Source organism: Euwallacea fornicatus, chromosome 30 (assembly GCF_040115645.1).
Source record: "Euwallacea fornicatus isolate EFF26 chromosome 30, ASM4011564v1, whole genome shotgun sequence".
NCBI lineage: Eukaryota > Metazoa > Arthropoda > Insecta > Coleoptera > Curculionidae > Euwallacea > Euwallacea fornicatus.
Genome location: NC_089570.1, coordinates 1,200,448 through 1,214,104, shown reverse-complemented (window position 1 = coordinate 1,214,104; position 13,657 = coordinate 1,200,448). Strand labels below are relative to the sequence as shown.

The window sequence follows — 13,657 nt, the reverse complement described above, 5'->3', positions numbered from 1 at the left end:
GTAGTGTCGCGAAAATGCGATTCCAGCAAGACTCGATCATAGAGCCCTTCTGCCCGAATGTAAACACCTTTTTTAGCACTCAGAAACCTTTAACTGGCAAACGCACGAGTCCATGGAGTCTTGAAAAGAATTATTTTTGTAAAATTCATGTAATAGCGAAGCTAAACAGAAGCGTATTTAAGTGAGGTTAGGTTCGTTTGCTCCAACTCGAGATTGCGCAGACGAACGCGTCAACGACATACGGGTCCGGTGTCAAATCGTTTCGAAGCCTCCTCGGTAGAAATGTTTTCGTAGCGCGTGACGTCATTCGCCATTTTACGTGGCGCGACCCTCAATCGTGGCATTCTGTGTTGCAAATAAAAATATACGCGATTTGAACGATACGTGAGTAACAATAATAATTTATTAATAATCTAACAACAATACGTGGGCGTTGGTGAAAAACCGTCAAATCCGCAACTGGTTCGGGCGAGAAACAGCGGCGTGCCGAAGCAGAATAATCAAATTAACTGCCTACGGCAATGAGCAGTTGCTTCTGCGTTGTGTGATATGAATTTCAGTTCGTTGCTAAAAAAAATCTTATCATGAGGTAACGAAATTAAATTTTGCATTTACTCCTAATCGAATTGTTTCGTCGGGATTCAATTCAATGTTCCTCTTCTGGCCGAAAACATTATTTGACAATATCCATTGTTGGTAGACCACTCGCATTTATTTACAATATTTCATTAGAACAGCGACGTTTGGCCGGAAATCGAACAGACCAATATGGGTTTAGTGTAATAATAATAAATAGTAACGCAATCTGTAACAACAATGTGGTCGTTCTGGAAATTATCATCGATGTGCTCGCCAAATATCGAGCAATTTGGAAAGTTTTCGAGATATAAAAACGAGGACCAAATGCCAGAGTTTTCCGATCCTGATGTATTAAAATCAGTGCACTTCCATATATATCCAGGAATAATGGATATCGATTTCAATTACTTCTGAATGTATGGTAAATAAATTTCCCAGGAAAGATTCCGACCTCTATTTCGATTTTCTCGTGGAAGACTAAAATATATCCCCTGGTAAGCCCGTATATTTTACTTTGTGCTTTTTCGATTGGGAGCCTTGGCGTGGCCTTGATTGGTTTCCATCTCATCTCCAAGAAGCAAAATGCGGATTGGTAAACTGCTTATTTTGCATACAGATGGATATAATAACGCATCTTCGTATAAAAGAGTTTATTTCGAAGGAACATCTGAAGCATTCGCGATGATAGTTCCTTCGGGAGCGCCTTTGCATGTATCGTAAAACTGAACGAGGACTACAAAATATGTAGCGGTAGTCCCTATTACGTCGAACATTGTGGATCGGTTAATCTCGTAGGAATCCATGGCAGTGAAGGCCATCCTTGAGTTGTCGAAGCGAATTCTTCGGGCCTTGATGAATCGCCGGGTCGTTCAACTGGATCCTGTAGCAAATGCCGATTACTTCCGCAGATTCTACTGCCGCCATGGCGCAGCAGATCACGACGACCCCCAACCAAACCTAAAAACAGATGATTACCTAAACCTGGAATTCCTTTCAGTGTCCGCATACCAGCTTAAGCGCCATATGAGCGATCCCGACAGCTAGCCCAGAATAATTGCTAGGTTGCTAAGCATTACTTCCGAGCAAACAGTAGGGTAGAGCTACGTTCCATTGCAAAATTTGACGGGAGCAAAAGGACTGAAGACCACGGAGGTCGTTGAATGTATCCACTCGCCTCTGTGCAGGATCAATGTAGATGCCCGCCCGTCTTAGATACGAAATTTTTTAATGCAGGGTCAGTTTTGAGGTCAATGCCTTCAGCTCTAGTTTTAATCGTTCCCTCGTATGTCTCCAGGATTTCGTTTATATCTGGCAAATTGTTGTTCAAAATCAGAGCCAAATTGCCGATTATCGGTGACATCAAAAGTGACGAAAGAAAAAGGTGCAGTTAGCACTAAAACCCAATTTTCCGAAAAACCCCAATTTCAATAATGACCTTGAATTGTTGGGGGCTTTAGTGCTACACAAAAGTTGCAGTGAAATGAAAGTTTTTCTGATGAAACTCAATATCTTTACTCAACCGGTAAGCCCAGCACTCAAAGCATAAAACACCCATGAAACACATTTTTCCTGGCGAGTAATTTTAATTTATAATCGAGTGCGATAAACATGTATGATAAACTACAATCCAATAATTTCTAATTTGGCTAAAAGCTGTAAAACAAAGGGGCTATTCGTTAACGTGACGTATTGCCACGTTTGGGCCAATTTTGTTTCTATAGAGTTTTACAGGAAAATTTATGGTGATCATGGTTAAGCTGTTGGGTCGATAGAGTCATAAGTGATGAGGAATGCTTTGAACATTATTAGAAGAAAATTTTGAAGTGGGAAATAGGGGAAAAAATAAAGTAAGGCTGGAGGGGCTCAGTACATCTTGAGCATCTTCAAGAAGAAAATTTGTATGTAAAAAAAGGAGAGTGGGGGCGAAAAGGGGGGTTGGGCAGGAGTAACGCGATATATACCTATAGAGTACTCATAGAGGAATCTGTGCTCTCTGAGCTAGAAAATACCCCTCGATAATCAGATCAATTCCCGTGGCATGCAATTAGCAACTCCAAAATAATCTGGATATTACGCATTCCTAAATCACCCCCTAAATACATCAAATTACAACATTTTTCAGCCATTAAACCCCTGTTTCGATGAATCAAAATCTGACAGAATTACCTGAGATTTCGCCCCTATTACGTCTAAGCAAATCCTCACCGACCTGTCCCTTTTCAAAGTTGCCAGAAGGGGTTAAATTGTGTTTGGTTAACACCCCAACTTAAAAATTTGACGTAAAGAATGATCTAGGAAATCGGGACGAATAAAACGAGCTCTTGTTGATTCAATGGCTTCATCATTATAATTGGTTAAAAGACAGCTGAATTCGTAACAAACGCGTGAGTTAAAATACAAAAAAAGATAGACAATAATAAAAACATGCAATTAAATAAAATTAAATGGGAACTATCAAATACGTCAAACAAAGGAAATGAAAACAGATTAAAATTGCCATTATTATTAAGTAAAATGCAGTCTGAAGAAGTAGATAATTAAATAGGAATAGCATCACAAAACCTGCAATAAACAGGCAACAAACAACAACAATACATTTATTACAAAGTTTTACAGACTATAATTGCTTAACTTCTCTCTGCTTTGACTAAAATATTTGTCGTCAATATAGTCTTTGAGGTGAACACTCTTCACGTGAAGGTCTCCGTGTATGTAAACGGTGTCGATATTGTCCACAGGAGTTCTGAATCGAAATTCACCAGCTAAGGTGCCATCAATCCATACTCCGAAGTTATCTGGATTCATCCTTACAGCCAAATGGAAGAGCTTTCCAGGTGTAAATTGGAAACCAGGGGTGCGTTCTTCTGTATCCCATTGACCGTTTATCCAGGAGTTTCGCACGAAGAGATGGTTGCCATAGGCCGTGTCTGAACAGGGAGGAAAACGGGAAATTGAAACGTTCGAAAATTTCATTTTCACTTACAGAATCTTGGATTGAGGTGTAGTGGTATCACAGGATGAGGCCACAATTTATCGCCTTGTTGTAAGTTGATGTAAAAGGCGGACGGAAGGATTTTTACTTTGCCGACGACCTCAAGTTGCCAGCCAACTTTGAAGTTACAGGGAAATTTAGCTGTAACGGGAACAACCTGGAAAAAGCACACTTTGCAATTTTAGTTGCGTCAAGGAGTTATTTAGTTAAAAAAAAAAAACTAATCATTTTTAACCTCAAGGCCGAGTAGTACAGTGGCGTGCTAAGACTAAAGGATTGCTTTTCGCATGAAAATCGTTGTCCCCAGTGCATAACGGAAATTTTTAAAGCCCCTGAAAGGCGGATCGAAGACGTTGATGAGAGCTTGCAATTTTTACATTTTTGCAAGAAATAGCTTGAAACTGCCGTTCTTGGTACGTGAAAAGTATTTCAACGCAAAGTTATAGACTGGAGAGAAATTTTAATCCTCTTTATATAGTTCCTGAGGGAACAGTCGAAAATAGACTGTGTAACATCATCGGTTGGTTATAGCTACTTACGCTTTTAAACTTTTCCGAACCGATTTTATTACTGATATAAACCTGGATGGCATTACCTATATCTTGGAGCAAACGCGAGAGTGTACTATATTCCCAGACTTCTCAACTTTTTAAGCTTTATGGATAACGCCGTGAAATAATGGAAAAAGCTTCATCTTACCAGATTCTGTTCAGGTGAATCGTCTCCATTTGACACATTTCCCAATGGAATTGTGAATGGAACATTCGCCGCCGATGTTGCTGATGGATAGACATCCACCGAGGTGGTGTTTAGGCTCTCTACATCAATGGCTCCTTCCACTGAAACATTTTTATCAGATTTATTATCAGATATTATTTCTCAGAAAGAGAACGATCAAAAGACAAACAGCAATCAAACCACACTCTAACCTGACGGATATGTTTTTATTTGCCTCATTATCTCTACCCCTTCTACCTCAAAACCATCCACTAGAAGACAGAAATTGACTTTAACTTGTTAATTAAGGGTGGCTGCCCTGGAAGCTTACCTTCGATCTTATTGACTTTTTCTAAAGATGTCCTGTAAGTGTAGGCACAAATATGACGTCCGTCCAAAGCTACCAAAAACTCATGTTCTGAAGCTACAATCTGCAGTTCAAAGGTTTTGTTGCGATCCAAATGAAATTTTTCAACTGTGGTTATTTCTTCCTCCCCCCACGAGCTGTTCAACAGCGAGTTCCTTACTATCCATCTGTGAAATAACCGTTTAGACTTACGCTGGTAATAACAGTCCTGTAGTTACCTTAATGCTAGCCTAGGATTAAAATGGAAGACTATGTCAAGTTTAGGTCCTCGCACATGGAGTAGGTTTATTGCGAACCTGCAATAATTAGCAGAAACTTCCATTAGGAAAAATCCACCCAAGATCGATTATAATTCGGTTAAAAGCTTTTCTCCGGAGCTTCGCAACAAATAACGTATTTAGGGAGACAAAAACGTATTATGGCGTTCGTAAACTCCTATATCTTCCCGGGACATAAAGAACATTCTCCGGGAAAAAGTAAATAGAGTATTAAAAGCACGAGGAGGAATGCATTTACTTTATGATTTCATTAAAAGGAGATGGTCTCGGCTAAAAGCTCAGTGGGAATATTATATCCAGCCCCATGTAACTTTTTACATCCGAATTTAATACTAAAGTTAATAACAGTAAAACCACCTTCTTGGTTGTGTGTAAGCATAAAAATTAAATTTAACGAGCCTTGCCGGCGAATTGTTGCAGGCATGAAGGTATTAAAAAGGGAAAATTTCAAGGAAATTAAGGAGAAATTATGATCCCGAGAACAAATCGAAGAGAAGAGCAGACGATAATGCCTCTTTCTCAATGTAGTTTGTACTACAGCTCTAATCAATTCCCAACCGATTATTTCCATATTTTCAATGAAACCAACTTTTTTCACGGAGGTCCGCTTCTAATCGCTTGTTGACGTCTCCCAAATATCAACGATGTTCTATGGGCAAAACGGCGATTGGAACGCCAACCTCAGAAAATCGAAATTTCCTGTGTTCGAATAACAATTTCTGAGCCTCGAAATAAACATTTTAATTCTGCAAAATGTGCAAAAACGTCTTTCAAAAGCGCTCTCGCACAAAAATGTTCTGAGCTACAGAATTACAAAAGTAAGAATCGACGCCCTCAGGCGGTGACGCTTAAAGCTATGATTATTGATTTCTTCAAGGCCCTGTATATTCTTCCTGCAGGATTCTGCTGGTTTCCTTTAAGCCCCAGGCCGCTTTAAAGAGCATGGAAACACGTGGAATTCGAGATCGTAACTGGACAAGCATTGGCTTTCAGATAAGAGCACATGTTGGAACGTCACAATTTTTTCCGAATTGTTCCGAAATCGTGGAAGACCTAATTAATGCGAAACATAAGCGTGTGGAAAAATGTGAAAAACAAATAGAAAAGAGGTAATAAAATATGTGGATTATTGGTTAAACCAATCACACCATGTCGCCACCTACTCGTCACAGCTGTAGATTTGTGGAATTTCCATGACGATTTGCTAAATCACAAGCTGACGATATTATTGTTTACCGTAGACATGGCGCTTGCAAAGCACTTTTCGGTGGTTTGGTTATTAATGAACTGCTACACGATAATAAGTTGTGTGTGAAAATGTGTAACTCAAGTTGCGAATATTGAAATTTTTCATATAAATTACGTTTAAAAAAATTTTAAATATATTTAAACTTCTAAAATGGTTATCAAGCGTGGTTCAAAACAAAATGCGATAATAAGTCGACAAACACCATATATCATTTATTTCAGACCAAATTAAACCTCTAAATAAATATTTATGTATGTGCCATTGCACGTCCACCATGAACGACTAAAGAGCGTATTCTGCTTACCTTTTGCAGTGTGGTTTGACGGTTCCTCTTATAACAATACAAGATCCCGGCTTCAACGGTTCATTTATGTCCTTAACGTAAACTGCATCAGCTGCCTTGTTAACCTGAGGATCAAAAACAACAAAATCAAACTCCAAGGCATCGGCTGCGAGCTCCATAGCAGTCACAATAAACACTTTGGTACATTATTAAACAAATAATAATAGTTGATAATCAGCTAACAGCATTGCAAGTAAAACAATATCTACCAGCTGGGTTTTATGTTTTACATGGGAAACACTTCACTAAAGGTATCTCTGTCTGACTCATTGTGAATTGCCTACCTGGGAGTGTGTGAGCTTGCGTAGAATGCAACTGTTTAATAATAGGACAATAATTAGAATGGACAGTTCGTCACATTGGATTACACTGTTGAAAATATGATGGTAATTTATTTTTAAAATCAGGAATAACGAGTTGTGCCACTTGGAGGTAATATAGCTGATCATGTTAAGTTTTATTGATTGGATTCGTTTCTTGTCGGGAATGCGCAGTTCAAAGGCACTTTCGCTCATACGCGGGTAAATAAGCCAGAGAAAAAGCAAGCGTCGGGGGGATATGAGTTTCTTGTCAATAAGTTGAAAAAAATTTCACTAATCAGGTTTCGAACTGATTGTTTTTACCTGAAAAAATTTAATTTAAAAAAATTACCAGGCGAGTTCATAAACTTCCCATCCCCCCTGTGTCAAACCGCTACCTTGGCCAATGGAGCGGCAGTATTGCCGGAAGGACCCCAGTCAATTGGCCCAATTTTCAAAGAATGTACAGGTTTTCTTACCGTTGAAATAATCGTTGAAATACAGTCAGGGGTGCGTGTTCAATTGGAATTTCGCCTTAAGTGCGCCACCCGTAAACGATAGCGCAGCAAAAGAAGTACATGGTGAGACAGAGGATCATTGCGTTGCCATCTACGGCTATGATGCGCCCCCGGTCCCACTGGCAAGAAAATCCTGCTATGATTATCCATCCTGCAAGCAGGACTACCAGGAACTCGTTCACTAAGGCATTTTCTGGATTTCCAACCATTTTTAGAAATAATTATCGGCTATCACGTATTTGAATAAAAGGTCGTCGAGAACTAGTTCCTTTGTGAGAGATATGTTATTGAAGGAGTGGCAAAAAAATGCCTTGAAAACTGCCAAAAAATCAAGATAAGATCGATGGAATGTGTTTTCTGGGCAGTGCGAATCTTCGGTTTTGGTAAACATCTGATATCAAGTATGGAAGGTAATTATTTTATCTGAAGAGGGACCCGGAAATATTACATTGCGGATCAATTTTCTTACCATTTGAATTATCTATGAAGGTGCACGACCACAGGGGCATGTTTTTTACATTAAAATATAAAGATACATGCAAAGCCAGAAGTGCAACACATATCTTGCAAACATATGATATCTCTCCACAATAACGAGTCTTCCGTATTGATTCCGTTGGCAATGATTATACAGGATTATAGCCCAACCGATCAGGAGGAATGCAAGAAATATGATTAATCTTATAATTTCATGTTTTAATGTCATTTTTTAAAATTCGAGTTATCACCCACTTGAGCGAGACTTCACCGAGAAATGAGTGGAATTATTTGATATAGGAATACAAAAATGAAAAAAATTGCACTTAAAAATTTGGGTTTCTGGGCAGCAAGAACTTTTGCTTTTTCTTTCAATCTACGAACCATATTTCAAGATACAGATTGTGAAAATTTGAGTGCCATTGAGGACGCCAGGAGGGCATTACGGCGATATATTTCAATAATTTCGTTGGAATTTTGCATTTCTGGAAACTATTTTCGCTAATAAACTAAAAATTTCAATTTAAAGCTAGAAAGTTGCGTTAAAATTGTTGGAAGGGAGATACAGCGCTTCCAAAACTGAAAACTTTTAAGCAGATATGTTATGATACTGCAAGTTACATTGCCAAGCTCGAAAAGCTTTGACTTGAACCGTAAAAGGGGGCTTTTCTCCTCATTTTATAGAGAATATATAGAAAGAGAATGTATAGGCTCAAATCCTGGAAATTTGGGCGAGATAAAAGTTGTCCATGGGAAGTCGGAGTTGTTTCAAGGCAAAAATCGTAAATGTTTCAATCTGTTGAACTCAAAAGAAGGCAAAACTTTATTAAAAATGTAACTTTTTTTAAGCCACTTTTCTCTGCAGGTGAGCCCTAAATTTAGGCAAAAAGTTGCATTTTTTTCTCAGGTTCTAACGACTTTTCCCCGCTTTCTAGAGGTGGTTGAACTACACCTGCGCGCATGTAAAATGACGGACTTTCCTTACCTCTTACATTACGGATGAAGCGCATTTGATGATGCACTTAAATGTGCAATTGGGCCAGGTCAGGCTTTAGGCTAGCCACCACCCGAAAAGGATGATGACGCAGAATAAATACATACAAGCGGCCATGATTAGTCGCAGACCATCTATACCATCGAACCGCCCTCGGTGCCATCTGCTGAGGAGAATCGCAATGGCGATCCATCCTCCAATTAAGCCTACCATGAACTGGATCCCCCGATTTTGCAGCGGGTCTTCGAACATTGTTCGAAATTATTATCAGTTTTTGAGCACTTTAGGCAAACTTCGTCAAAAATCACTTCTTTTGTCGTCAAGAACTAACTTCTTTCTGAGCGATACCAAATCACCTCTTTGTGAAAAACATGTTGCTGAAGAAATTCAAAAAACCTTGAAAATTGGCAAAAAAATGTATGATAAGAGTGCCGGAATGTCTGTTTTGGGTAGTGCGGATCTTTAGAGAGTAAACATGGAGGACACTAATTCTACCTGAAATCGCCATTTTAAAACGAGTTTATAACATTTTTCCAAGGAAAACCTCAGAAAAACTACATTGCGGATAAATTTTCTTACCAATTAAATCTCCGATGAAGAGCAGTCACATACGGGTATGTTTTTTAGAATATGCCAGCCCACCCGAAAATGGAGACGTAAATCAAAAAGTGCATCAAAAGCTTAACGATCATTACAAATTTATCCACGATAATTAACCGTCCATTTTGCAATCTGCAGTGGCTCTGCACGATTCCAAAACACCCGATAAGGAAGAATCCGAGAACCAGTTTTGGCTTTGTCTCCTTTTTTAATGGCACCATTTTTTGAAATCCGGGTTATCACGCATTCAAATGGAGCCTCGTCGAGAATAGTCCCTGTATCGTACGAGCACGGAATGCTACTCATTGCGACCAGGAACATGACATTTGCGCAGGCGCCGCAGGCAAGTGCGGCAAATCGCGTGATTGGTAAATGGTCGTTTCGTGGCAGTTCGCGAAAAACAAGTGGCATTTGCTGCCATCAGATAATGTTTTTGGGACGCCCGGTATTTCGAAACTTTCCGGCCTCACGTCAAAGGAATAATCGCAGTGCAATCTAATCGAACGTTCTTAAGCTCCTAGTTTGACCGCACTTGACCGTAACTTTCGATTTTCAAATGGGATGCGTAAAAAATAGGTGATTTCTTTTAAAAGAATGAGGTATACAGGGTGCCTCAATGTTCAATCTAGATGTAAGAGATTGGCATTTTCAAGATGACCAGGAACCAGCCATTCTGGAGAAATTCCAGGGATTTTAGAAGTGACAAAGTTTCGTGGTAATTACAGGCATTTTGCGGGTTTTATAAAACTTTCCTTACCATTTGAAATGTCGGTGAAGCACAGTTCGGTTTGCACTAAAGTGCAGACTGCCTATCTTCGCAATGGGCTGACGCGCTCTATAAGAACGACAACACTAAATATGGTATGAAATACCAGGCCAACGACCAGTTTACCGCGATTAGGAACCACTAGTTGGCCGTTCTGGACTCGGCAATTTAGCAAAATTAAGAATGTCCATCCTGAAAATAGGAGATAGAAAAATTCTCTCAATATATAGAATTTTTCTTCTTTCATTCTAATCATTTTCGCAAAATTTCGATATCACGCGCTTCGATAAAATCTCGTCAACAAGTAAATTTCCTGAGTGGCCAATTTGATTGTGTTAGGAATGTGAGATAAAAAAGAACGGAAAGAAAAAAATTGGCAAAATGAGATGTGCTGTGGACAGATGCAAAAATTACCGTAAAAATTTAGGTGGTAAAACGTCGGTTTCTCCATAAAACGTTCTTACGTAAAATTACCGTTTGCGACTGTCTCTTTGCTTATTTCCGGTTTCAAAGAATGCTCAAATCCTGAAAACTGCGAAGTAAACTTAGCGACGGGTTCAAGAGAAGTGTATCCCGAGACATTCACCCTCATTGAAGCCACTTTATTACTGAAAATTTAGTGCGATTAATTCGGAAGTTGCAGAGCTTCTAAATTTGAGGTGGCAAAGACACATCGAACACAATTTACGATTTTTTTCAAAATGACCTGAAATTGGGAATTTTTGAGGAAACTCACGACCGAGCAAACCTGAAGGTGGCGTTTACTGGCGCTTCCAGGTACACAGGAAATTTTCGGATTTTCCTACCATTTAAACACTGGATGAAGCACATTTTTGTCATGCACTGTAAAGTGCCAATCGGCTAAAATTTGCACCCTTCAAAGGCGAGAATGCAATAAAAGAGCAGAATAGCAGGCTCATGCTTAGCGCATAGACGGCCTCAATTACTGCACGGCGGCGTTGGATTCGGCATTTTATAAACACTATTACTATGCGCCCAGGAATTGCTGAATATATGAAATCAAAAATTAGACTCCTCAAGGTAGGAATTTCCTTCACTACGTTCAACATTTTTGCAAATTTCGGGTGCTTCAACCAGACCTGTCGCCGAGGAGTAAACTCCCTCCGCGGCGAATAGTCTGCTGTCGGAATGCAAAAGGTTTTTGATTAAAAAAATATATATATAGTTTAAGGTAAAATTGTCCAAACATGATGTGTTTTGAGCAAAACCTGAATATTCGAAAAAAAAAAGTTGTGAAGACCCTCTTTTTCCAAGGAGGATCCCGTCTTACAGCGGAGGATCTTGCGCGAGTAATTTTTCATTTTTTTTCTCAATTTATTAATATTAAAAGCCGCAAATCCCGAAAGCTTGAGCGCGATCGAGGCCATTTCACCGTCTCCAAACATCTAAACGAGAATATTTGGGGACACGACCCGAAACACTGGCACGCCTCCTTCCGCAATTTCTTACCATTTATGTTGCTTAGCACACCCCCGTTAAATACGAAAATAAATGAAACACAACAAAGAAATACACCCCGAGCGACGTGTACAGGAAGAAAACATCACCAAGTTGAGAAGGTTGATGTCTGCACCTGAAAAATATAACGACGATCACGGACCACCCCACGAACAGGCATAAACAAAATAGAGCAATTATGGCCCTGTCTTCTTCTCGCACCATTTTCGAAAATTTGAAAATCACGCACTCGAATGAAACCTCGTCAAGCAATGAGGTTCTTTCGTGGCAGCTTGCTGGTCTGGGTTCGCACAAGGCCTTGGTCTCGGGAAAAAAAAAGTGCAGATAAAAATGGTCAAATTTTGATGTTATTTCGGGCAACAATAAACCAACAGATTGCGAGTTTAGAGGTTCTCGTGTCTCTACGAATGCTCAGACATAAAGAAAAAACATCTTACCCAGCCAATTTTTCCCGAAATCCCAATTCTAGAGCATACGGACGACACGCTTAATCTCTGCATACTGGCAAAATTCGCCGTTTAAAATTAGAAAATTTAATGATAAAAACAACATTTTATCAACACATAATCTCACAGTAACTCGAATCTGTTCACTATTGAGCCTTCCAATCAGGACCGAAGCTGAACTTGATAGCACCGGATCAGATCTATCAACTGTAAATTCAGGTTCGGCACTATTAAATGCACAAGGAAGCCTTTGGCATGAAGTAAACGTGATCGTTTGCACATGTAAATTGCGTGTGAAAGAAAAGGTTGAAAGTCTTGAAAGGGGGACCAGATCTGAACAAACACAATTATTTTTCCCGAAGAGAGACTCACTAGAGAGTTCTTTCGAAGTCGTTGGACCGATATTTTAAATCTAACAAGAAAAACCGCATTTTTCTCGCGTTTTGGTGAATCCCCCAACAATTGCGCCAGCCGAACGGCCCATTTACTCCATACCTGAAAAACAGCCCCAGTTCAATCGCCCTTACCTGAGGCCAAGACAGTCGTCGTCTAATCCAGTCCAGGAGAATACCACAACACTTCAACATTAAATGCGAGATTAGGGCCTCCATGGTAGTTATAGATACACCCTCCAAGGAGGAGTCCACTTTCCGCGCCTCATCGAGGAAATAACTCTCTTAACCCTACCTTCGTGTCTGTCACATGGACAGGAATCAACCAGCAGCAAAGCTATGACGCGAGCGGAACCTCCCATTATGAGGAGGGGGGCTCCCGCGCCCTCTTTTGCTTCCCCAATTGTTTTTAATGCTTCTTTGGTGCACGGAGTATATGAGATAATAAATATAAGCATGCGTTTTCAAAAGGATCGCCGTGGTTACCAGGGCAAAACACAGAATATGTATATTATTGATCTGGTAATTGAAGCAAACCTTGAGGTCTCCTGAAAATTATTCTAATGGGGCTTTGATTTTACCTGCGGCAAATCAGTCTTCATTTCCTCACGAGAGAATCTCTTCACTTTAGGGAAGCAGCAGTCGCAGCAACAGCACTTACTCCTCTTTTTCTTGGTCTCCACTGGTTCGGGCATTATCACTTTCCTCGAAAACCACCTTTTCAGTCCACAACGCTAAAACCAACTATTATAGAATTAGTCGACTTGGCCAGATTCACTGGTCACTTTAAAAATATCATCCAAGGAAAACACTACATGCAACTTGTTGGATGAAAACTTATTTATAGAGGTTACAAGCTCTCGCAAAAATCGATGTTTGCAGCGTATTGTGGTCTTGTAAACATTCAGATAACACGCCTCATTGACTCATAGTAAAGTTAATGAATTTTAATTGGCAATTGCTTGCTAGTGCTTGAACTTATGGAGTGACACGGCTATAATTATTGACCTTGCAACGTAAATATAATTTGATTGTTTATGCAAATGGCAAAATAACGCGCGTTTATATGGGACATTTTCCTAGAACAAACTCTGGAGATTTGGGAACGATTGAGGAGCCCAAACTATAGAGGTAGAAGCCAGACCCGGCCTTAGAGGCCGC

General features: G+C 39.7%; 1 protein-coding gene and 1 pseudogene across 9 annotated transcripts; both read right to left on the bottom strand.

Annotated features, from left to right (window-relative positions):
• Positions 1 to 1,229: 1,229 nt before the first annotated feature.
• LOC136347992 (uncharacterized) lies at positions 1,230 to 1,939 on the bottom strand (annotated as a pseudogene).
• Positions 1,940 to 2,900: 961 nt separating this feature from the next.
• LOC136347947 (galectin-8-like) lies at positions 2,901 to 13,354 on the bottom strand. Of its 9 annotated transcripts, none has more exons than XM_066298379.1 (8): positions 13,078 to 13,354; positions 6,487 to 6,590; positions 4,874 to 4,951; positions 4,620 to 4,822; positions 4,501 to 4,560; positions 4,271 to 4,410; positions 3,563 to 3,728; positions 2,901 to 3,506 (listed from the first exon to the last, which is right to left on the bottom strand). In XM_066298379.1, exons 1-8 carry the CDS (start codon positions 13,189 to 13,191, stop codon positions 3,190 to 3,192), a joined length of 1,182 nt encoding a protein of 393 aa, XP_066154476.1. In that variant the 5' UTR covers positions 13,192 to 13,354; the 3' UTR covers positions 2,901 to 3,189. The 9 variants fall into 9 exon arrangements, with proteins under 9 accessions (XP_066154476.1, XP_066154478.1, XP_066154479.1 ...); XM_066298381.1 differs by lacking the exon at positions 13,078 to 13,354 and adding an exon at positions 12,632 to 12,771; XM_066298382.1 differs by lacking the exon at positions 13,078 to 13,354 and adding an exon at positions 12,096 to 12,256.
• Positions 13,355 to 13,657: the final 303 nt, after the last annotated feature.